We start from the raw sequence: 26,496 nt of genomic DNA, 5'->3' as shown, positions 1-26,496 counted from the left end.
GTGTATTGCATGTATATTGAAAAAGTAACCCTATGAAAAGATATGTGAAAGTCAAGATTAGGTCCATTTAAGTGGACTACTAACTGTATCAGTATTGATTTCATAGTAGTCCAGTAAATGGACTCACAACACAGAACAGTTTGTACATATTTCATTTTGAAAAGTAGATATTAAAACCCCATATATATGCATGGGTGTGTGAAGAGAGAGAGAAAGCGATCTTACAATAACAGTATAATAATTGCTCAAAATATTACTCCTCTTTTGGCAGTTTCTGTCAGTTACATTGCCTTTTTTCTGATTTCTAATGCAAAAACAAGAAGAGAAGATAATTGGATTTTACAAACAAGCAGAAAAATATACACATAGTTTACAAAGTTCTTCAGTTCATCTTGTAACAGAGTCTTGATTCTTCCTCTTAGACCAGAAGATCAATTCAGAAGTTATTAGAATGGGAAAATAACAGATTATATCACAAGGTAAGAAAGTTTAAGCAAATAAGTGCCCCACTTACATATTTGCATTATTAAATTGATAAGATGAGAATTTTTCAGGCCACAAAAGAATGGGTTAGAGAATATTCAATTTTAATATATATTCTTTACAAGTTATTTTAAATGCTATTTTATGTGTTTTATGCTTTTTCCTGGATGGTTCTCGGTGATTTATTCAAATGTTATAGGTAATAATTAATATAAATTGATATCGAAATTCTTAACTGTACTTTCTTAGCTTGCTTTGCACTGGAAGTTGACTAAAAGGAAATGCGAAACTAGCAATATGATGGAGTATGTAAGTATGCAGTTGTTTTTAGTTACTTTTTTTGGATTCCATTCTAAATGTTACATTTTACTGAGCTTATCACTTGTCAGTTCTCCTTTTTACATTTTTTTTCTCCTCAGCCTAAACTTCTGTCCATTGGAGCATAGAGGTTTCCTTCCATCTTCCTTATATTTGTAGCCAACATAAAATATCTTGAAAGCTAGTAATTACTTAGATCTGAGAAAAATGTCAGCTAGTATGCTGCAATGAAAACATTGCCCAACCATAATCTTCTCTTCACATAGGTGCAGAATATCACATTTGATAATGAGCACAACTGCTGTTGAACAAAATATTTCTAAATGTGATCTTGACAAAACTTGCATAAAATAGGAATTGACTTCTGAATTCATGTTCCTGGCTTTTCCCAGCTAGCTGGAAATAAACCTCGCTGTGTGACTTGCATTATCGAGAGTGTTCTCTGTCTAATTGAGGGGTGGTCAACTCCGTACCCTAACAGTCTTAGCTAACACTTAATTTTCGATAAAGAAATGATAGGCTCTTATTTTTTTTTTTACCAAAAGCTATGCAATCTTAATCACAAAACACAAATTTACCTATTACCAATGTGATGACTTCATCATAAAACATTCAAAAGAATATGAAACTTACCTAAACTTCACATTGCTGACATATATATATATATATAATGTAAATATTCCATTTCCATATCATAAATAAGGATTATTGTGCCATTTTTCTCCATTTTGAATAGCTAGGGGGAAAAATGTACAAATGACCACAAATCTAAAATGCACTATAAATAAAACCTTATATAAAGTATTATAAATTTATACATTAGATTTGTAAATAACATATATAGAGAGCATATATCTAAATATAAGTTAGCATATAAATTTATATAGTGTATAAATATTTTTGGTTGTTATTATTATAGTTCCAGTCTTTAAAATGTTTTAATCCGGGGCGCCTGGGTGGCTCAGTGGTTAAGCCGCTGCCTTCGGCTCAGGTCATGATCTCAGGGTCCTGGGATCGAGCCCCGCATCGGGCTCTCTGCTCGGCAGGGAGCCTGCTTCCTCCTCTCTCTCTGCCTGCCTCTCTGCCTGCTTGTGCTCTCTCTGTCAAATAAATAAATAAAAATCTTTAAAAAAAAAAAAAAAAAGATGTTTTAATCCATTTGGATGTTTCATTATATTTTCCAAACAACTTGTAAAAGATGGTAATAACCAATATCAGCTGCTTTAACTGAAAAATATATAGGTGTAATATAGATAAAGGTATTTTTTCTAATCTGTAAAACACAGTTTTAATCCCTTCTACTTTGTCAAAAAAAAAAAAAAAAGGTGGGCCAAAGGAAGTATAAATAGATGGAGATAATAATGTAAGATGGTTTGCTTTTCTGCACCTAAACAAATAATTACATGAATTAGGTCATAGAAACTGTTAGCTACAATAAGTAGTTATGTTTACCAATTTGATTTAATTGCCAATCTAATGATAAGTTATAGTAAATTCTTTTTATAACTGTTTTATATATTTTGCTTACTTTATACTAGAGGATCAAAGTACATCCTGTGAAAAGTGATTATAGACTTTCTGGGTTATATATGTTCTAGCAAATGAAAATTATTTTGTCAATATATTCTGTTTGTTTTTATTTTACAGGTAATACTAATAGAATTCTTACCAAAATATCCCATATTCCGACCTGACTGAGGAATTTTATTCAGTCACTTCTGTGTTACTTGTCATTTCCTACCCTTAGTGCCTTGTAGATGATTTTGGAATGAAGATGGTCTCCTTTGCTGTGTTCAACTTATTCCTTATTTTTTCTTCTTATTATTCTTTAGAATATTCTCCTTACTCTTTTATTTGTGTTGGTTTAAGAAGAAAATTTGCACATCTTTTTTTTGTTAATGAAGCTTGTGTTTTGCACTCTATATTTTTAAATAAATACACATACAGAGACGTATATGTATATATATAGTTGCCACTAAAGATAAATCATCAGTGCCGGTGTTTAAAAAACAAAAACAAGAATTTGTTCTGAGCATGCTGCCTTATAATTTTCATACTCACTGTTTCTAATATGCATCATTTTTCTAGGCTACTTAATGCTCTGTAATCCCTTACTGGACATAAGTAAATAAGCTTTTGGTAGCTTTTAGAAATGGTTTTACTCTTACTTGCTTTTAAAGGACATGCAATTAATAGCACTGGTTTTGTCCTGCACTTTGCTAAATTATCACTTATGTTAGTGGATAAAATATTTAAACTCTTAAAAGACTTGTAAATATTGTCTCTTTGCATAACATAAAATGTGATATGCCATGGTTTACAGAACGTAATATTACTCTTACTGTATTGCCAACAAATCTACATAGATTTAAATATGAATGAAGTTCACAAGCATCCTCTTGAATGTGTAGACTGTTAACATGCTGTTTTATGGCAGAGCCATAATGAGTTTGTTAAAAATTTCAGGTGTAGGGCAGGATTGCCCTTTGTAATGAGTGGATTAAAATTGAAATCATTGTCTGAGATATTCTGCATTGCACCTGAAACCAAGAACCTTAGTTTTTCCATTTAATTCAGTAATTCCCATTTTGTCCTCCACTCCCACTCCCCAAAAAATTCATTTGACATCCAACACATTTCACAGCTTCACTGTCCTTATATATTGCCTTTTATGTATCCTTTCCCTCACTTGAAAATACACACAATTACGATCTTTAAGGAGTGTTTTAAGATTTCACATTCTTGGGAGGTGTCTAGATCCTCATGTAAGCCACACTAATCCCTTTTTGAAGTTCTGATACTCTGCTTTGGGAAAGAGAGAGAGCTAATTGAAAAGCTGTACCTAAAGAATATATAGTGGCTGATTCATAATTGATAAAAATATTCTTTATTTTTTGAGGATCTTTTTTTAAACATTTGGATATTACTAATAAGGAAAGACAAGTACTTAGACAAAAGTATTTTAGTTTATAAATTCACCACACATGTAGCCTTTTCATTTACATATACTTACTTTTCTTTTCCTCTTCACAAGTAAGATGAATGATAATACCACACTTATTTTGAATTTTTAGCATAAGTATAAAGCTTTATGTTGTGTTATTTCAGCTGCAAATGTATGCCTGTATATAGGCATTATTTGTAACTCCTGTTGCTAAAAATAAATTAAAAGAATCTGAGACTCAAAAATATCCTATTTGTCATCTTACTCTTAACTAGAGTAAAAAATTTTTAGACATTTATCCCAGTGAAGAGAACAGTCATTTTTTCATACAAAGTCAAGTATTTTAAAGTCACTTTTAAAACTTATGCCTAATTTGAAATCCATAGTCCTGGACCAGTAAAAGAAGAGGAAAAAAAGAGATACTTTTTGATATATGACAATAATTGTTTGCACACTTTTCCAACTCCCTCTGTAGAGTCTCATTACCCCTATACCACCAAGCTACCCGGAATCTCTAACTTTTAATATGTGTGCCTGAAAATAACATTTGTCTGTCTGCTGCAAAATTAAATATGTATTTTTATAGACAAGGTGGAAACCTCTGAAAATGCATACCAAATGTCTTGTTTTATAGCTAAGGTCAGGGAAAAATTCTATCTGTGGTTTATGCTCCAGCTAATATCATCAGGTTTATGCTTCAAACTGTGACTGTTTAATACCAAAATTGATTTCCAGAATAATACAAAATTTCTAATTAGCAATGATAGAATAATTTTAAGTGTCAATCCTTAAAATCTCATTTTTCTGTATATTTAGAATTTGGTTATCATAACTTTTCTGCCATGTATAAATCACACTTGGTTTTGCTCAAAGAACAGCAAGAAGTGGTGAATTGTTTCCATGAAACAAATATTGAGACAGAAATAAAGTGCATCTGACGGTGACAGAATATAACTTAAGTTACAGTAGTATTTGTCATTAAAATCATTTGCCAGCATTTGTAAACTTAATTTAAAAACCTACTCTTAATTGCTTTTAAATTTATTGTTTTATTGTTCATTATGCTGGTTGATTCATCTTATTTTCTTGAACTACTCAGATAATATAAACTTTCTTTTTTCTTTCTTATATGAATGCTTTTTCAAACTATTTTCCTGCATAAGGGGCTAATTACCAGTTAGGTATTTTGGAGTGCTTTGGAGGAGGGTGTTTTCTTTTCAGTGAAATTGGCAGCAGTGAATGATGAAATGACAAAGCACACTGTGTGGTCATAATCCCTCCCCCACTGACCTCTTTTTCTTTTATCCTTAGGGTGAAACATACTTGGTTATTTCTATCAAGTTGTTAGAATATGTTTATGAAAGCTGTTTTTGGTTGAAGAAAGTAATCGTGAATTTCTTTTTTACATGATATTCTTTTATGAAACCTGCTGTGGTAGGTTCCAGAGAAAATAACATGTATTTGCCAAAGTATCTAAATCTCACAAAGCTTTAAAGTCAAGTTAAAACTGTTCCTTCTCTAACGTTTCATTACATATCTCCATCCCCAGTTCCCCCTTTAAAAACCTAAATTATGTATAAAATGAAATTAAGGCCTAACCTTTTTCGACTCTTTTTTGTTCCCTCCTACCCATGATATTAAGAACGAGATCATTGTAGTCAAACATTAGAAGAAGATGGAGAAGTGCCTTGTCTTTTTTGAACAAAGATAACATTTTATGTTGATGGAAACAAAATGGATGAATTGACAGATCATTAGATTTAAAACTATCCTTTTCAAGTATAAGAATATTTCATTAGCATATTTCTTATTTTTCTTATTTCTCATATTTCTTATTTCATATTTATTATTCAAAGCCTGTTTCCTAGTTTTCCCCCAATCATATATGTTAATGATAAAGCATTACAGAACAGGGCTATCAATCACCTAAAAAACTGGTATAATTCTAATGCTAGTGAATATATAATTTACATGGTTCTGGAAGAACAGTGGTCTTTGATTGAAGCCCTACCAAAATCCACTTAAGTATTTAATGTACATACTATTTATATTATGATCTATAAGCACTAATATGTGATCAGTTTATCTGTGTTAACATTTAGCACTCTACCATTTTTAATGAAATTTATTCTTATTTTTTCATAATTTGAATGAAGTTCCATGCTCATAACATTTGTAAGGCTTAGAACAAATAGCATTTTTCCAAATGTATTGAGTTTCAAAAATTATTAGCATTTTAATTTTGTTTACACATAGGCCACCTCTTAAAATCAAACCTCACTACTCAAACATAAAGCCCCAGATAACATTTCATCAGAATTAACTGTGTTGGCTTAGTCTGAGAATATAGAAATTATATACACTTGTTTAACTGGAGCAGTTTCACGTATGGGAATATATTTGCTAATTTGATTATAACATGCCCAAATTCACTGAAGTTAAATCCCCTTATGCCTATAAAATTCTGCTTTAAAAAATTCATTTTGCAACAAAATTGTCTGCAATTGTCTGATTGTTTGGATTCCTTTAAATGGTGAACTATTGGGAAATTTTCCACAGAAAAGGAATAGATTTTATTAATACTACTTGTTCATGTAACATGGAGACTAAAAAAGGATATGTATATCCTTATCTTGCCCCAAATTTCTCTCTTGATTCTGAGCCAGCCTTTTCATTTTCACGATGGCAACCTGAGAATATATTCCATTTTCTGTGGACTTGGTCAGCTTCTTACTATAATGAGGAAATGACCTAATATTATGGGCTTTGGCCAAGTCACATAAATTACATTTCAGTCTCTTCATCTGTAAAATCATTGGGTTGAACCTAGAGCTGACAGAAAATTAGAGAAAAACTTAATATTCTGTGATTCTAGGAATCCTTAGGAAATTCTTACTCTACAGAGTCCCAGAATGATTTTTCTCAGATCTACTACCCTTGGTGGAAATTCTCACAGTGCCTTGCACACAGTAAATGTTTGATTTGCCAACTGACTCCTAACTGCTGTGTGTTTATGTCACACAGACTAAAGAACCTGATACCTGCTAGACCTCAGCCCCTCTATGGTAATAAAAAGAAATGCAGTTTCCCTCGGAATTAAAAGCTAAGATCTATGGGTTTTGCGTATGTGGAATCTGACTATGCATTTGGTATCGAGGCAAGAATTATAACTGTGACAACAATGGAGATATGGGAGGACCACTTTGACATTGATGTGAAAATTGTTCATATCCTATCCAATATCTGCTTCAGTGTCTTACTAGGTTCCATATCCTCAAAAAGATCTATTGGAACAGATTGATACTAGATAGAAAGAAAAGTGGTATGGAACTCAAACCGAAATCACTTCTGGTTTAATTCTTCGTTCTGCTGCTTAATTCCTCTGTACCTCATGTCCTCATTGTGGAAGTGGGGACAATAATCTGGGCCTACCTCACAGGGGAATTGAGGATTTTTTTTCATATATTAATGTGCTTTTGAAGTTCACTGAAAGATATACTGGATATCATAATTTTGTAATTTCTAAATAGATTCCTTTAAATCTATGTTGTTATGTTTTCTTTCTCAGTTAAACTCTACAGAATGAATGTTGCAGTTAATCTATTTTGTCAGTAGTAAATTTTGTTATTAATTCCCTATATGTTAACATGAGTAATTGTGTTATGTTAATACTTGACTTAGGGAGGAAAAGCAGGTGGATGTAAACTTCAGTGGTTCCCAACTTGGGACAGAATAAAGATAGCAGAGGGCATCCTTGAACCTTTTTCTTAATATTTCAAAAAATATACTGGAAAGCATACATTTACCCATATTTCTGCCACATAAGCCAATTAAGACATTGATTTTCCATGCATTTTACTTATATTTTTTCAATCCTGCCTAACAACACTGGTTATCACACATTGATCAGAAGCTGCAAATGACAGTTCTGCTTTTGATTAATAAAAGAATGAAAAAGCCTATTATTACATGCAGTTTAGTAAATAAAATTCTTCAAAACATGGGGAGGGAATAATAAAGGGATGCTTATGATGAAAATGCTGAAAACCACTTTTACAAAGGGGCTAAGATTATTGATTATTTGACCCTCTCCCCAAGTTACTTACCCAGGTCCCTAAATAACAAAATGCTAGATGTGTGTGTGTGTGTGTGTGTGTGTGTGTATTAGATTGGCCTGTATAACTTCAAGTTAGAATTTGCTTTCTGTTCTTTTCTGTTTCAGGATAACTGAGTTAATTTATTTGAGTGTGTATTTGTAAATTATATATACACACATAGGATTGCAAATGTGGAAAGTTTTATATGTTCTAGCATTGGAGTAAATATCAACTTCTGAGTCTCAAAGTAGTTCTGTGTATAAACTCATTATGAGTTAGGCAATAATTTCTCAAATGTCCCTTTTATTCCTGTTTATTTTGTTGCTTTTATCTTGGCTTAGTTTTCTTAATTTTCCATTTTTCTAGTAAGCAAACAGTGTAAAATTATTTTAATGCTTGAACTTTGAACAGATTACAAGTGTTTGAAATTATATAATCAACAAGCTAGTAATGAATCTCAGCTGCAAAAACAGGAAATGCTGGTAGCTGGAAAATGGGCATTGATCCAAACATCTATTTGAAAAGCCTAGGATTTCTACTTTTTGGCAGAGGATTCCTACTGGGACAAGTTTACCAGAAAAGAATAAAAGTGGATATGTCCATTCAAACCAAGAACATTCGTGCATCTTGTATTGTTACATAGCCTGTGGAATGAATTTATTTTTCTCCCGTGTTTGAGAGTGACTCCCCTGAAAGAACTCAACCTATATACAGCTGTGCCAAAATGAAGGAACCTGCCTCTCTGAAACTTTCACTGCTGCTTCTATTGTTCACTTGTCAGATATAAAACTTTATTATCTCAGGATGCAAAATTACAATAAAGTGCAAAACTATGTTAATCAATTCTGTATTCTTTGGTGCATCTTCCTTTCTTCCTTCACTTCTGTTTTCATCATTCTAAGGTAGTTACCTAAGGCTTCTTTTTAAAAAATTGTATTTTGCATATTGCCTCTTCTTCGTGCATTTGCTAGTATTATGTATGATCCTGTAATTTATTCTGTGTTTTAGCTTTAGGGGCCTTTGTGGTGCCCATTGTTTAGTATTTGCCTAAGTAGGAATTTGTTTCTAAACTACTTTGCATGCCTACCTGTGAACTACAAAATTAAAAGTGATGTTACACCTTAATAACCATATTTTTTTTTATTTTATTTCTTTCCAGTGCTCCAAAATTCATTGTTTATGCACCACACCCAGTGCTCCATGCAATACATGCCCTCCATAATACCCACCTCCAGGCTCACCCAACCCCTTACCCCTCTCCCCTCCAAAACCCTCAATAAGCATATTTTTTAAGTGAAAGAAATGTTATGATGTGAAGCTACTTGGCAAAAGTTTTGACTCTCTTGTCAACAGTTTGTTATTAAAAAAATTCAAGTGTTAACATCTTGATTTACTACTCAAGTTAATGAGCATGTAATATTAGATTTTTTTAAACTTGTGCCAAACTTTTGCAAATTCAGCAAAGCAGGAAGGAAAATATAAAATAACAAGAAAAACTTAGGGGCACCTGGGTGGCTCAGTGGGTTAAGCCTCTGCCTTTGGCTTGGGTCATGGTCTCAGGGTCCTGGGATCAAGCCCCTTATCAGGCTCTCTGCTCAATGGGGAGCCTGCCCCCCCACCCCCACCTGCCTCTCTGCCTACTTGTGACCTCTTTCTATCAAATAAATAAATAAAATCTTTAAAAAGAAAAAAAGAAAAACTTAATGTTTCCCATCTTCTTTGGTAATTATACTGAGTATTTTTTAAAGACTTTAAATTTTGAACTGTTAAAGCAGAGATCACAGACTTAAACCTACAGGAAGTTTCATGTTTTGTTTTAAAATTATTTTTTCAAACTTTATGGATGAGCAAAATTCTGTACTTTTTATTGATAACTATATGGATGAGCAAAAATCTACTTTTTTATTGATAACTATTTGGGTGTGCTATGTGGGAAATACTTTACATTATATTTTCTAATATTGAGGGCTGAAGGCACATGCCTTTATATCTGTCATTAAATAATATTTAACACAGTATAGGATATTTACCTACCTAAATGTGGGAAACTCTCTGGGGGATGCTAGAATTTTCCAGTTGTAGTTACCATAAATCTGAATTGTAATCCCTCTTCTGTATGAGTGACTTCTGTAAGGTTTTATAGGCGAGATAAACAGGACACCAGGCGAAGTGGGCGCAAGGCAAGATTTATTGAAGGCACTCTCTGGCAAAGTTTCAGGGCTCAGGAGAAGGGGAGCCAGAAAAGTTGCGCTGGGAGGAGGTGGGCACCCTCAGGCAAGGTTCGGGACTCTGGAAAGCAGAGTGCAGGAAGTTGCACTGGGAGGGAGTTGGAGGTCTTTTATCTGTTTCCTGCATAGGTATCGGGTTACCTGTGGAGACATGACCTGGGCATACATCCTTTTGGCGGGAGAGTCAAGGGTTAAGGAAAGGGGGGGGCGGGACGCAGCGGTCATTTCTAATGTTCCTCCTCTACTCCCAGAGCCCGCCAACCCAACTTCTAGCAAAAATCAGTACACTCAGCTTGGTTTTATACGTCATCCCCTGGTAGGAGGTTGAGTTAAATCAGGGTTACAAACTAAGATATAGCCATTCCTCCAACCGACATGTCTTGACTTAGAGAATTCTTTTTCACACGTTTTGAATTAGTTTGTCAGCACTTAAAATTGAGAGACTTCATAGAAATCCAGATTTCTGGCTGCTTTTGAGAAATTAGCTAGAGCTAAGTAACAGCCAACCCCTTTTGGAGGGAGCATTTACTTTTTGTTTTGCCGTGGTCATTACTATTTTCTTTTTCCCTGAAACTTGGGTTACGTTGTTATGATACAGAAAAAAGAAAGCAAAATACTTCTTGAATCCATGTCTCTCTCAAAATTGAAGAAAAAATACCAACCATGGTAGCTACATATACTCTTTTAAAAAAATATATTGGTGTGGGGAGGTGGGGGATGGAGAGAGTGTTTGGGCTTTTGGTGGTGTTTTTTTGGGTGGAGAGGAACTGTTTTCTTAACAAATCACCTACTGGCCTCATAATTCCTGAGCTAGATTATCTCTAAAACCTCATTTAATTCTGACATTTTAAGTTTCCATGAGGTGATTCTATAACATTGTACTTCAAATTGTTATGCCTTTGAAGATCTGTGTGTGATAAATGGGTAGTGTTTATGAAACTGGTCAGGCTTCCAAATAGTATAGTGACATCAAAGACCACCTAGTGGAACACAGCCACAAGCAGGGAGGACAAAAACATTATTTTAGAGCTAATCTTTGCTTTATAACTTTTCAAAAAAGATTTGGTCAAACACCCAAAGCAGCACCTACCTCAGTATCTCCCAAAGGTAGTACTGCCCAAGGTAACACTACCATAAGAATTCTAGGTAGGAATCTGTAAAACCTATTCTATGTTTTGTTATTTACATAGGACTGCTGATGTTTCTCTTTTTCCACAATATGTTGAACCAAGATGATATTGATCAAAAAGAAAATTTAGGGGATGCCTGGGTGGCTTAGCCATTTAAGCATCTACCTTTGACTCAAGTCCTCATCCCAGGGTCCTGGGATGGAGTCCCTCAACAGGCTCCTTGCTCAGGAGGGAGCCTGCTTCTCCCTCTGCCTGCCACTCCCCCTGCTTGTGCTCTCTCTCTGACAAGTAAAATATTTTCAAAAATTAATAAAATTTAGACTTATTTCAAAATTAGGCTGTTATTTTTCCCTCGTGTAAAAAATACAAAAATTAGGTTAATATTAGTTCACTCATACATAGAATTTTTAAAAATGAGTAAATAAAAACAATCAGACCTATAAGTACAGAGAACAAACTGATGGTTGACAGAGGGAAGGGGTTTGGGGGAGTGGGCAAAATGTATGGAGAGTGAGAGGTACAAGCTTCCAGTTATGGAATGAACAAGTCACTAGAATAAAAGTCACAACATAGGGAATATAGTCAATAATATTGCAATAGCATTGTATGGTGACAGATGGTAGATACATTTGTGGTAAACATAGCATAACATATAATGAAGTTGAACCAGTATGTTGTACACCTGAAACTAATGTAACATTGTGTGTCAACTATACTCAAATAAATATTTTCAAAAAATAGGTTAGACTCAATATGTTTAAATTCTACAACCGGAAGTAAGTTTTTACTTTAATAGGATCTGTATTATGGTCTGATGGATGAAAAGTATGGCCAGGTGGCTCAGTGGGTTGGGCCGCTGCCTTTGGCTCGGGTCATGATCTCGGGGTCCTGGGATCGAGTCCCGCGTCAGGCTCTCTGCTCAGTGGGGAGCCTGCTTCCCTCTCTCTCTCTCTCTCTGCCTGCCTCTCCATCTACTTGTGATTTCTCTCTGTCAAATAAATAAATAAAATATTTTTTAAAAAGATAATTTTTTCCTTATTATAAAAATATTGGCTTCCACTAGAAAATATAAGACGTATGAAGAAGAAAATAAAAGTTTACCCACCATCTACAACCATTTCAGTGTTTTAAATATTGCAACATAAAATTTTTATGTGTATTTATAGTGTATTTTTTAAAAAGTTTTAATTAGATTGCATATTGTATGCTGCTTTTACAGTTTTGTATTTTCCCATTTAATCTTTGAAACTAAATTATGGTGATATAGAAGTATAATGTTTGAATATGCCATAACTTCCTGTTGTTTGGTATTTAGTCTGTTTTCAGTGTTTTGCTATTATAAATAATGACTTCATGAGCATTTTTATACATAAATCTTCACCTGAATCTGGTAATTCCCTTCAGAAAGATTCCTATAAATTATTAAGTGAAAGAATATGAAGTCTTTATAGCTCTTGATGTATATTACATAATTACTTTAAGAGAGGCATGGGAGATGTGACACTCAGACCAAGTATTTGTCTTCCTCTGGATAGATGGGGAGAATTAAGAGTAAGAATTAATACAGACACACTATTTAGAGGCACTAATTGGGGTCCGATACTGTCAAAAATTGGAAGGCTTAAACTGACATTTCCCAGCAGCTAAGAATAGAACTGAGGGTCCTTGCTTCTCCACTTAAGGGCATGAGGACACCATCCTTAGCCCTGCAGATCTGTCCTTAAAAGTCAGTGCTATACCACCTCACACAAGTCAGAATGGCTAAAATTAAGAAGTCAGGAAACAACAGAAGTTGAAGATGCAGAGAAAGGGGAACCCTTCTACACTGTTATAGCCACTCTGGAAATAGCATAGAGATTCCTTAAGACATTAAAAATAGAGCTACCCTATTACCCTATTAACCTATTGCAAACTGTTATAGCCACTCTGGAAACAGCATAGAGATTCCTTAAGACATTAAAAATAGAGCTACCCTATTATCCAGCAATTGCACTACTTACCCCAAAGACACAAATGTGATTTGAAGGGGCCCCTGCACCTCAATGTTAATAGCAGCAATATCCACAATAGCCAAACTGTGGAAAGAGCCCAAATGTCCATCAACAGATGAATGAATAAAAATGTATATACAATGTAATGCTACACAGCCATCAAAAAAAAAAAAAAAAGATGTTGCCATTTGCAACGACATAGATGAAACTAGAGGGTATTATGAATTCAGTTAATTAAATGAAATAAATCAGTCAGAGAAAGAATTATCATGTGATCTCACTGATGTGTGGAATTTAAGAAACAAGGCAGAGGATCATAGGGGAAGAAAGGAAAAAAAATGAAACAAGATGAAACCAGAGAGGGAAAAAAAACCAAAAGAAACTCTTAATCATAGGAAACAAACTGGGGATTGTGGGAGGAGAAGAGGGCTGATGGACATTGAGGAGGGTATGTGTTGTGATGAGCACTGGGTATTCTATAAAACCGATGAGTCATAGACCTGTACCCCTGAAAGCAATAATACATTATATGTTATTAATTGAATTTAAATTTAAAAAATTAAAATTTAAAAAGTCAGTGCCAGACACCTCATCCCTTTAAAAACCACTGGCTTTCAAATTCTATGATTTACAAAGCTCTGATAGCTCAGTAAAAAAACAGCAAATATAATTTGTGTAGTCTGTAATTTCTATCCCATCTTTCAGCAGTCAGATATACTGCTTCCCTTGATAGCTTTTAAAATTTCACCTTCTGAAAGAGACCCTTCCTTACATACTACTTGCCATATTCTGTATCCCTACAGGGTTATTTCTCACTCTCCTAAAAAGGCTGCTTCTTACCTGCTTTACAAGGCAACCATGGTTCAGAGAAAGAAGCACTGTATCTATATTACATTTATTGTAAATCTGCCTTTATGCTTCCTGTCTTCTATTCCCCACTAGACAATTTTGAGAAAGCAGTTTAACTCTTAGCTTCTGTTTCTTTTGTAAAACAGAAATAATTACACCCGACAAAATTGTTAGGATTAAGGTAATGTGGAAAAGCTGGGAAGATATCAAATCACAGTACTTTTGTTTCTGTGGAAGAGTAATTTCACAACCTATGCCTTCTGATAGGTGAATAAATTAATACAATTTTTCATCAGGATTGTCTACTGCTGGTTATGTTTTTAAAAATGTTGATTATTCAAAACTCTGCCAAGGTAGAAGTAGTGGGTCTTTTCTCAGTTATTTTTACTTGGGATGACTCCTCACATTCTTTTGGCATTCTTTGTACACCCATTATGTGCATGGCCCCTGCCATGTCTCATTTCTCTTTTCTAAGAAAACATCCTGAAATACAGTTGACCCTTGAACAACACAGGGGTTAGGGGTACCAGCCCCCTCCCCATGCAGTCAAAACTTTTTGACTCCCCAAAAACTTTACTAATAGCCTACTGTTGACTAAAAGCCTTACTGATAGTCAATTAACACAGATTTTGTAAGTTACATGAATTATGTACCGTATTCTTACAATGAAGAAATCTAGAGAAAAGCTTATTAAGAAAAGCATAAGGAAAACACACTTACAGTCCTATACACACACACACCCCTGTGCAGTTCAAACCCATGTTGTTCAAGGGCCAACTGTACTTACAGTTTGATCAGGGTTTTTATGAAAGAAAAGTAGGCAGCAATGCAGATAATCAGAGTGGCATATATTATCAGAATGAAAGGCAGAGGAAGATTAAAGGATTACTTCAAATGCTTCCAAAAGAGAAATCTCCAAAGGTTAGTGAATTTTCAACAAGCTAAGATAGGATGTACATAAAGGGGGCCAAAGAGCAAGAGTGATGAATTATAAACAAGGACTTGATACTTTGGGATGTTGAAGAAATTTTCTGGGAATATTTTTCATCCAGCTAACTATTTGAAGTGATTAGAGAAGGGGAAAATTCTAATAAACCAACCTTTCACCTCGATCCTTTTAACATCCATATTTGATGGGGAACATAAAGAGCCCCATTTTCCATGATATCTCTCAGTCTGCTACTCTATAAAAAGCTTAATGGGTAATCAATTATAATATTGTGTTTTACAATCCTTAATTTTATTTATCTTTCAGTTTGGCTTTTATCTCAACCTTGGCTTTTATTCAATTCTGACTCAAATTTTCATTTGCTCAAAGTGATAGGAACAGTCAACAAATAAATCTGTGCTCACAAATGGGAATGGGAACTCTACTGCCTACCCTACTGAGTTCACCTGAGTCATGTTAGTGTTGGCTTGGCCTCCAAGAATAATGTCCTTTGGTGTATTTCAGGCACAAAGTAAGAATTAAGTCTCAATTGAAAGGAATGAGTACCTGATTAAAAGATACCAGGGGTGCAATTGCAGGGTCGTAGGGAAGCTCTATTTTTAATTTCTTGAGGAATCTCCACACTGTTCTCCAAAGAGGCTGCACCAACTTGCATTCCCACCAACAGTGTAAGAGGTATTATAGAGGGCACGGCTTGCATGGAGCACTGGGTGTAGTGAAAAAATAATGAATACTGTTTTTCTGAAAATAAATAAATTGGAAAAAAAAAAAAAGATACCAGGGGACGCCTAGGTGGCTCAGTGCGTTAAAGCCTCTGCCTTCGGCTCCGGTCATGATCCCAGGGTCCTGGGATCGAGTCCCGCATCTGGCTCTCTGCTCAGCAGGGAGCCTGCTTCCTCGTCTCTCTGCCTGCCTCTCTGCCTACTTGTGATCTCTCTGTCAAATAAATAAATAAAATCTTAAAAAAAAAAGATACCAGAATGCTTTACCACAGAAAGAGAAACGATTTGATCACTCAGAACAGGCCTATGCTGACTCTAGAAGTTGTAATGAAGAGAGAAAGGAGGCCAAGTCCTACCATAAGTTGCTCCAGTCCAGAGCAACTGGAGGGATATGTGCTGTTGGATCCAAATAAGTCAGTAAGAATGTCACCTATGTTCTACTTTCTTTTCAGATCAGTAATAGCTGACAGAGACCATTTGTGTTCATATTGTCTGTTTCATAGAAAATATTGGTAATGGGACATGGCACATGTAAAGAGGTTTTAAGATGTTCTCTCTTGTAAAAAAAAAAATTATTTGTATCTTGGGAAAATGAATAGTTCCTCAAGACATGCCAGCAACTAAGACTACAACATACAGTCTACTTTAGAATCTCCGTTTTCTATGTATACAATGGGTCTTTTCCACTTTCTAGTCTATTGAGCTACAACAGAATGGAAAACAAAACTAAAGATAAAGATTAAAAGAAATCATGGACTAGTGAGTAAGAAAAGAAATGGGCAGCCTTTGGAGACTGCTATGAGACCTTGCACCTGAAGTAGAGGAAAAGTGGTCTTGTGGAAAGAATACCAAACTTGCAAACAGATTATTTGGATTCAAATCCTGGCTCTACGTTTTTCTAGCTTTGAGATTACTTAAAGTCTTTGATATACTTATGAAATGGAAAGAATATAATAATTCTTGTCCAATACTGGATTCCCTCCAATATGAAATAATTGCCATTCTGACAATCACTGTGCTCAGTTTAGAATGACCTCTCCCTCCTTTTCATAATCTTACACAACTTGCTTCTTTAGTGAAAACTTTCTTGACCACCCTCTATCAAAGAAATCTCCCTCAAAGCACTTTCACACTTTACTATTATATAGCGTATGCTATTTCTGCATGTATGTGTATTGCCTATTATAACCAAACATCCTGATTCATTTATTATAGTACAGATTTTAAAAAGTTGTTCAAATGTTTCCACAGGAACATGTGTACTTACACACCACAAATCCAAATTTTGCTATGGAAACTAGGAATAGCACATCTTGTCCCCATAGCTAAAATACAATGTCATCAAGGGAAGGAGGCATATTTGAGAATTTGAAATTCTTCTATCTCCCTGAAGGGCCCCTAGTACAGAATTGGAAACACAGTAGGCATTAGATAAAGGACATTGAGCCATAGTTGGGTCAGTATGGGTGAATCAAATGTACACATTTCCTGGAAATAATCGGACTCCCAGATGTAGGGTATGCTAGATGCCCTTGAACAAAAGAACGCTACTCTATAGATAACTTGTATATAGTTTGTAAACAGTGGATACATAATACACTGCAAAAATGCTCTGTAATCCCATTTGGTTCACTCCCTTCCCCTTACGAAACTGAATTAATTAGGACTTTATATATCTAACCACCACTTTCATATCTAAAGGACCTTTTTAAAAGATTTTATTTATTTATTTGAGGCGAGAGAGCATGAGAGGGGAGAAGGTCAGAGGGAGAAGGGGACTCCCCATGGAGCTGGGAGCCCAGTGTGGGACTGGATCCTGGAACTAAGTTGAAGGCAGTCGCTTAACCAACTGAGCCACCCAAGCACCCTCTAACGGACTTTTAACACTTTTGCAGATTTTTCTCTTTTTTCAAATTAGTTTCCTTAACTAATTTTGCTTCTTTCAATTCTCTCAAAAAGATCTCTAGATAAGTAAATCAGACATTATTATCTCCACCTTAAAGACAAAGGAAATCAGGAGATGGAAGATGGCAGTTGAGCAGGAGGACCCTGGGCTCATCTCACACCATAAACACAACTAGGTAACTATCAAATCATCCTTAATAACAAATAAATTTACCTGAAGACTGACAGAAGAAACTCCACAAGTAAAGAGAAAGAAGAGGCAACAGGTAGGAAGAAAGAGTAGATATGTGGTATAGGGAGAAACAGATCACAGGTGCTGTGGAGAAGGGGAATCCCTGGTTGCAGAGAAGGGTGAAAGAGAGAGGAACACACAGGAGAATGCACAAGGATGTTTTCCTGAAGACATTGGTTTGGAAAATAAGACAGGCTGAATTTCATGAGTTCTTTCAACCAGCAGGCCTTAAAGCCTGGAGTTTTAAAGGTCAGCAGGTTTGGCTGAGATAAAGCCTGAAGGACACTGCACTGCTCCTGGAGAGAAGGCAGGCAAACAACCTAGGGACAGACAACATGGACACAGCCATCTGGCAAATGCCTGGGGCAAACAGAGGAGAGATGGTTTGCTTTTCTCAGAGCACACCTTGACAGGCATAATTCATGGAGACACCTTTTGGGGAACAAAGAAGCTGATTTATGCCATTTTCTTTCTCTGTCTCTCAATATAAGCACAAAGGAACCTGCAGGAAGCAGCAGATTGCTGACCCTGGCTGTCTACCTTGCTTACACCAAGCCCCACCCCCCATGCCATTCAACAGGACTGCACTTCTCAGTCAAGTTTGCCTCTGTCCCAGTGTGTCAGACCCCTCCCTCAGAAGACCAACCCAAACGCCTGCCAACAGTGCCTTCCAACCAGAGAATTATTCAGGGAAATTGTCTTGGGTCTCTTTTCACAAGCAGACCAGAGCATACCCCCTTAAAACTTACCATACATAGACGAGGGACCAAACACTGGCCACTGTAGGCAAGGAGACCCTCTACAGAAAAATAAGGACTTTAAGAGAACCACCACTACTTCATAGGAAAACTTGTATTGTTCACTCGTTTCCACTATTCTGGTTCATACTTTTTTTTTTCAAAGTAATCCCCTTTCCCCAATCAATACTACCCCTATAGGTAAACCAATTTTTAATCCACTTTATCTTAGGAAAGTTGAGTCCTTTAACAAAGATATCAAGATACATCGAGGAAGAATCAAAACAACCTTCCTCGCACACACTGAGAATTTATAAGAACTCTCCCATCTTCTTCCACCAGTGTTTCTGTGTTTTTTGAGTTTGTCCTGATAGCATATAAATTTTACACTTGTGGTTCTTTTTGACGAGGTTCTTTCTTTATTTGCATATATATATTTTTTTCTTTTTTTCTCTTGCCATATAATTGTATCAGTCTTTTTATCTCTTTTTGTTTGTCTACTTCATAAATCTTACCTTGGGGCCCATCTGGGCTGAACCTTCTCTTTCATCTTCCCTTTCTTTCCTGTCTCTCTCTCTCTTTTTTCTTTTTTGTTTTTCTTTTTCTTCTTTTCCTCTTTTTCTTTTCTTTTGTCTCTCGTTTGGGTGGGGAATCCTGATTGCTCAGAAGTGTTCCAGGGTGCACCTTGACTGCACCAGAGTTGATACATCCAGCTACAACTATTCAGTCTTCTCCCACCAAAATGACTAGGAGGAGGAATGCCCAACAGAAGAAAAATACAGAGGATGGACCTTCTGCAAGAGAGCTAACGGCTATCAACATAGACAATATGTCGGAAAGAGAATTCAGGCTAACAATTATCCAGGCAATAGCTAGGTTGGAGAAAGCCATGGATGACCAAACAGAATTGATTAGGGCCGAACTGAAAGCAACCAGACAGGATGTTCACAATGTTAGGGCGGAGCTTAAAGCTACCAGGGAGGAGGTTCACAATGCTCTCAATGAGTTCCAATCTAATCTAAACTCTCTCAAAGCTAGGGTAACTGAGACAGAAGATAGAATTAGTGATCTGGAAGACAAACAGATAGAGAGAAAGGATCAGGAGGAAGCCTGGAACAAACAGCTTAGATCCCACGAAAGCAGAATCAGGGAAATAAATGATGCCATGAAGCGTTCCAATGTCAGAATTATTGGAATTCCTGAAGGGGAGGAGAAAGAAAGAAGTCTAGAAGATATCGTGGAACAAGTCCTTCATGAAAACTTTCCGAATCTCACGAATGAAACCAGCGTTCATGTACTAGAGGCTGAACGGTCTCCACCCAAGATTATACACTCCAAAAAAACACCACGACACCTGATAGTCAAATTGAGGAATTATAATTGTAGGTATAATCTCTTGAAAGCCGCCAGGGCAAAGAGGCTCCTTACTTACAGAGGGAAGCCCATCAGAATAACATCAGACCTGTCCACAGAGACCTGGCAAGCCAGAAGAGGCTGGCAAGATATATTCAGGGCACTAAATGAGAAGAACATGCAGCCAAGAATACTTTATCCAGCAAGACTGACATTCAAAATGGATGGAGAGAATGGTACTATATACTTATCAACAATTACACTGAATGTAAATGGACTAAATGCTCCAGTCAAAAGACATAAGATATCAGAATGGGTAAAAATCAAGACCCATCTGTATGCTGCCTACAAGAGACTGATATTAAACCTAAAAACAAATATAGATTTAAAGTGAGGGGATGGAGTAATATTTCTCATACAAATGGATGTCAGAAGAAAGAGTATAAATAATTATATTGGACAAACTAGACTTTAAAACAAAGACTAAAACAAGACAAAGAAAGGCACTGTATAACCATAAAGGAGACACTCCAAAAATAAGATATAACAATTGTAAACATGGATGCACCAAATATGGGAACACACAAATATATAAAACAATAACAAACATGAAGGAACTAATTGATAATAATCCAATAATAGCAGGGACTTTTAACACCTCATTAATGGATTAACAATCCAATAACATACATCAATAGATAAATTATTAAGGAAAATTTTGGAAATATGATAAATTCATGAAAGTTAAAGAAAATCCTACTAAAGAATGAATGGGTTAACCAGGAAGTGAAAGAAGAAATGAAATACACGGAAGCAAATGAAAACATGACAGTCCAAAACCTTTAGGATGTAGCAAAGATGATTCTGCGAAGGAACTAGATTGCAATCCAGGCCTACCTCAAGAAGCAAGAAAAGTCTCAAATAAACAACATAAACTTACCCCCAAAGTACATAGAAAAGGAACATCAAATGAAGACTAAAGACAGCCAGGGAATTAATAAAGGTTAGAGCAGGAGGAGTTAAAATGGCGGAGAAGTAGCAGGCTGAGACTACATCAGGTAGCAAGAGTTCAGCTAGATAGCTTATCTAAAGATTGCAAACACGTACAAATCCAACAGGAGATCGAAGAGAAGAACAGCAATTCTAGAAACAGAAAATCAAGCACTTTCTGAAAGGTAGGACTGGCGGAGAAGTGAATCCAAAGCGATGGGAAGATAGACCGCGGGGGAAGGGGCTGGCTCCCGGCAAGCGGCAGAGCAACGGAACACAAAATCAGGACTTGTAAAAGTCTGTTCCACTGAGGGACATCACTCCAGAGGCTAAACCAGGTGAGGACCATGCAGAGTTAGCGTGATCTCAGGTCCTGCAGGGTCACAGAAGGATCAGGGGTGTCTGAGTGTTGCAGAGCTTGCAGGCATTAGAACGGGGAAGCTGGCTACAGAGACAGAGCCGATGAGTGAGCTCTCAGCTCAGGGTTACCTTGAACCAGCCGCAGGCTCGATGAGCTCAGAGCGAGACCAGAGGCCAGGAAGACGGGAGTAATTGGGCGCTATTCTCTGAAGGCGCACTGAGGAGTGGGGCCCCGAGCTCTCAGCTCTTCCAGCCGGAGACTGGGAGGCCACAATTTTCGTTCCCGTCCTCTGGAACTTTACGGAAAGCATTCAGGGAAGAAAAGCTCCTGAAAGCAAACCTGAGTGGATTACTCAGCCCGGCCCCTAGTAAGGGCAGTGCAATTCCGCCTGGGGCAAAGACACTTAAGAATCACTACAACAGGACCCTGCCCCAGAAGATCAACAAGAAATCCAGCCAGGACCAAGTACACCTACCAAGGAGTTCAGGTTCAGTACCAAGGAGGGCAGCAGAATTCCAGAGGAGGAGAAAGCAAAGCAGGGAACTCATGGATTTCTCCCCATGATTCTTTAGTCTTGCAGTTAATTTTTTTTTTCTTTTTCAATTTTTTTCTCATTCTGCTAATTTTTTTCAACTTTTACCCTTTTCTTTTTTAACGTTTTTGACTAGTTTATCTAATATATATATATTTTCTTTTTTATATTTTTTCTTTATTTGTTTTCTTTTTTTAATTGTTTCTTTTTTTTTTTTTTTTCTGAACCTCTTTTTGTCCCCTTCCTCCCCGCTCACCATTTGGGATCTCTTCTGATTTGGTTAAAGCGTATTTTCCTGGGGTCTTTGCCACCCTTTTAGTATTTTAATTGCTCCTTCATATACTCTTATCTGGGCAAAATGACAAGGCAGAAAAATTAACCACAAAAAAAAAAAAAAAACAACAAGAGGCAGTACCAAAGGCTAGGGACCTAATCAATACAGACATTGGTAATATGTCAGATCTAGAGTTCAGAATGATGATTCTCAAGGTTCTAGCCGGGCTCAAAAAAGGCATGGAAGATATTAGAGAAACCCTCTTGGGAGATATAAAAGCCCTTTCTGGAGAAATAAAAGAACTAAAATCTAACCAAGTTGAAAAAAAAAAACAAGCTATTAATCAGGTGCAATCAAAAATGGAGGCTCTTGCTGCTAGGATAAATGAGGCAGAAGAAAGAATTAGCAATATAGAAGACCAAATCATACTGAATAAAGAAGCTGAGCAAAAGAGGGACAAACAGCTACTGGACCATGAGGGGAGAATTCGAGAGATAAGTGACACCATAAGACGAAACAACATTAGAATAAATGGGATTCCAGAAGAAGAAGAAAGAGAGAGGGGAGCAAGGTATATTGGAGAGAATTATTGGAGAGAATTTCCCTAATATGGCAAAGGGAACAAGCATCAAAATCCAGGAGGTGCAGAGAACCCCTCAAAATCAATAAGAGTAGGTCACACCCCATCACCTAATAGTAAAATTTACAAGTCTTAGTGACAAAGAGAAAATCCTGAAAGCAGCTTGGGACAAGAAGTCTGTAACATACAATGGTAAAAATATTAGATTAGCAGCAGACTTATCCACAGAGACCTGGCAGGCCAGAAAGATCTGACATGATATATTCAGAGCATTAAAGGAGAAAAAGATGCAGCGAAGAATACCATATCCACCTAGGCTATCATTGAAAATAGAAGGAGAGGTAAAAAGCTTCCAGGACAAACAAAAACTGAAAGAATTTACAAACACCAAACCATCTCTACAGGAAATATTGAAAGGTGTCCTCTAAGCAAAGAGAGAGCCTAAAAGTAGTAGATCAGAAAGAAAGAGACAATACACAGTAACAGTCATCTTACAGGCAATATAATGGCACTAAATTCATATCTCTCAATAGTTACCATGAATGTAAATGGGCTAAATGCCCCAATCCAAAGACACAGGGTATCAGAATGGATTAAAAAAAAAAATCTATATGTTGCCTACAAGAAACACATTTTAGACCCAAAGACACCTCCAGATTTAAAGTGAGGGGGTGGAAAACAATTTACCATGCTAATGGACATCAGAAGAAAGCTGGAGTGGCAATCGTTATATCAGATCAATTAGATTTTAAGCCAAAGAATATAATAAGAGATGAGGAAGGACACTATATCATACTCAAAGGATCTGTCCAACAAGAAAATCTAACAATTTTAAATATCTATGCCCCTAACGTGGGAGCAGCCAACTATATAAACCAATCAATAACAAAATCAAAGAAACACATCAACAATAATACAATAATAGTAGCGGACTTCAACACTCCCCTTGCTGAAATGGACAGATCATCCAAGCAAAAGATCAACAAGGAAATAAAGGCCTTAAATGACACACTGGACCAGATGGACATCACAGATACATTCAGAACATTTCATCCCAAAGCAACAGAATACACATTCTTTAGTGCACATGGAACATTCTCAGAATAGATCACATACTCGGTCCTAAATCAGGTCTCAACCAGTATCAAAAGATTGGGATCATTCCATGCATATTTTCAGACCACAATGCTCTGAAGCTAGAACTCAATCACAAGAGGAAATTTGGAAAGAACCCAAATACATGGAGACTAAACAGCATCCTTCTAAAGAATGAATGGGTCAACCAGGAAATTAAAGAAGAATTGAAAAAATTCATGGAAACAAATGGTAATGAAAACGCAACGGTTCAAAATCTGTGGGACACAGCAAAGGCATTCCTGAGAGGAAAATATATAGCAGTACAAGCCTTTTTCAAGAAACAAGAAAGGTCTCAGGTACACAACCTAACCCTACACCTAAAGGAGCTGGAGAAAGAACAAGAAAGAAACCCTAAGCCCAGCAGGAGAAGAGAAATCATAAAGATCAGAGCAGCAGTCAATGAAATAGAAACCAAAAAACCCAACAGAACAAATCAACGAAACTAGGAGCTGGTTCTTTGAATGAATTAATAAGATTGATAAACCCCTGGCCAGACTTATCAAAAAGAAAAGAGAAAGGACCCAAATAAATAAAATCATGAATGAAAGAGGAGAGATCACAACCAACACCAAAGAAATAAAAACAATTATAATAACATACTATGAGCGACTCTACGCAAACAGATTTGACAATCTGGAAGAAATGGATGCATTCCTAGAGACATACAAACTACCACAACTGAACCAGGAAGAAATAGAGAACCTGAACAGACCCATAACCGGTAAGGAGATTGAAAGAGTCATCAAAAATTTCCAAACAAAAAGACCTCGAATACCAAAGGGATATTGAAAAAGAAAGCCAAAGTTGGTGGCATCACAATTCCAGACTTCAAGCTCTATTACAAAGCTGTCATCATCAAGACAGCATGGTACTAGCACAAAAACAGACACATAGATCAATGGAACAGAATAGAGAGCCCAGAAATAGACCCTCAACTCTATGGTCAACTAATCTTCGACAAAGCAGGAAAGAATGTCCAATGGAAAAAAGACAGCCTCTTCAATAAATGGTGTTGGGAAAATTGGACAGCCACATGTAGAAAAATGAAATTGGACCATTTCCTTACACCACACACAAAAATAGACTCAAAATGGATGAAGGACCTCAATGTGAGAAAGGAATCCATCAAATCCTTGAGGAGAACACAGGCAGCAACCTCTTCGACCTCAGCCGCAGCAACATCTTCCTAGGAACATCGCCAAAGGCAAGGGAAGCAAAGGCAAAAATGAACTAATGGGATTTCATCGAAATCAAAAGCTTTTGCACAGCAAAGGAAGCAGTTAACAAAATCAAAAGACAACTGACAGAATGGGAGAAGATATTTGCAAACAACATATCAGATAAAGGACTAGTGTCCAAAATCTATAAAGAACTTAACAAACTCAACACCCAAAGAACAAATAATCCAATCAAGAAATGGGCAGAGGACATGAACAGACGTTTCTGCAAAGAAGACATCCAGATGGCCAACAGACACATGAAAAAGTGCTCCATATCACTCGGCATCAGGGAAATACAAATCAAAACCACAATGAGATATCACCTCACACCAGTCAGAATGGCTAAAATCAACAAGTCAGGAAATGACAGATGCTGGCAAGGATGTGGAGAAAAGGGAACCCTCCTACACTGTTGGTGGGAATGCAAGCTGGTGCAACCACTCTGGAAAACAGCATGGAGATTCCTCAAAATGTTGAAAATATAACTGCCCTATGACCCAGCAATTGCACTACTGGGTATTTACCCTAAAGATACAAACGTAGTGATCCGAAGGGGCACGTGCACCCGAATGTTTATAGCAGCCATGTCCACAATAGCCAAACTATGGAAAGAACCTAGATGTCCATCAACAGATGAATGGTTAAAGAAGAAGTGGTGTATATACACAATGGAATACTATGCAGCCATCAAAAGAAAAGAAATCTTGCCATTTGCAACAACATGGATGGAACTAGAACGTATCATGCTTAGCGAAATAAGTCAAGCGGAGAAAGACAACTACCATATGATCTCCCTGATATGAGGAAGTGGTGATGCAACATGGGGGCTTAAGTGGGTAGGAGAAGAATAAATGAAACAAGATGGGATTGGGAAGGAGACAAACCATAAGTGACTCTTAATCTTACAAAACAAACTGTGGGTTGCTGGGGGTAGAGGGATTGGGAGAAGGGAGGTGGGGTTATGGACACTGGGGAGGGTATGTGCTTTGGTGAGTGCTTTGAAGTGTATAAACCTGGCGATTCACAGTCCTGTACCCCTGGGGATGAAAATACATGTTTATAAAAAATAAAAAATTAAAAAATAAATAAAAAATAAATTTAAAAAAATCTCCAAACAAACAAAAGCCCAGGGCCAGATGGCTTCCCGGGGGAATTCTATCAAACATTTAAAGAACTAATTCCTATTCTCCTGAAACTGTTCCAAAAAATAGAAATGGAAGGAAAACTTCCAAACTCATTTTATGAGGTCAGCATCACCTTGATCCCAAAACCAGACAAGGTTCCCATCAAAAAAGCGAACTACAGACCAATGTCCTTGATGAACACAGATGTGAAAATTCTCACCAAAATACTAGCCAATAGGATCCAACAGTACATTAAAAGGATCATTCACCATGACCAAGTGGGATTTATTCCAGGGCTGCAAGGTTGGTTCAACATCTGCAAATCAATCAATGTGAGACA

At 36.5% G+C, this 26,496-nt stretch overlaps 1 protein-coding gene across 4 annotated transcripts in view; it reads left to right on the top strand.

Annotated features, from left to right (window-relative positions):
* CHIC1 (cysteine rich hydrophobic domain 1) overlaps positions 1-8,685 on the top strand; it is a 72,837-nt gene extending 64,152 nt beyond the window's left edge. For 2 of the 4 annotated variants that reach the window (XM_044234774.1, XM_044234772.1), the window contains 2 exons: positions 423-479; positions 733-1,796. In XM_044234774.1, the coding sequence (XP_044090709.1) occupies positions 423-479; positions 733-960 (285 nt within the window). In that variant the 3' untranslated portion in view covers positions 961-1,796. Of the gene's footprint in view, positions 1-422; positions 480-732; positions 1,797-2,448 lie in introns of those variants that run through there. The other 2 variants (XM_044234773.1, XM_044234775.1) reach the window with 2 other exon arrangements.
* The last annotated feature ends 17,811 nt before the right edge of the window (positions 8,686-26,496 follow it).

The sequence above is a fragment of the Neovison vison genome, chromosome X (genome assembly GCF_020171115.1).
Source record: "Neovison vison isolate M4711 chromosome X, ASM_NN_V1, whole genome shotgun sequence".
In the NCBI taxonomy this organism is placed as follows: Eukaryota; Metazoa; Chordata; class Mammalia; order Carnivora; family Mustelidae; genus Neogale; species Neogale vison.
This window is presented reverse-complemented; position numbering and strand designations above follow the sequence as displayed.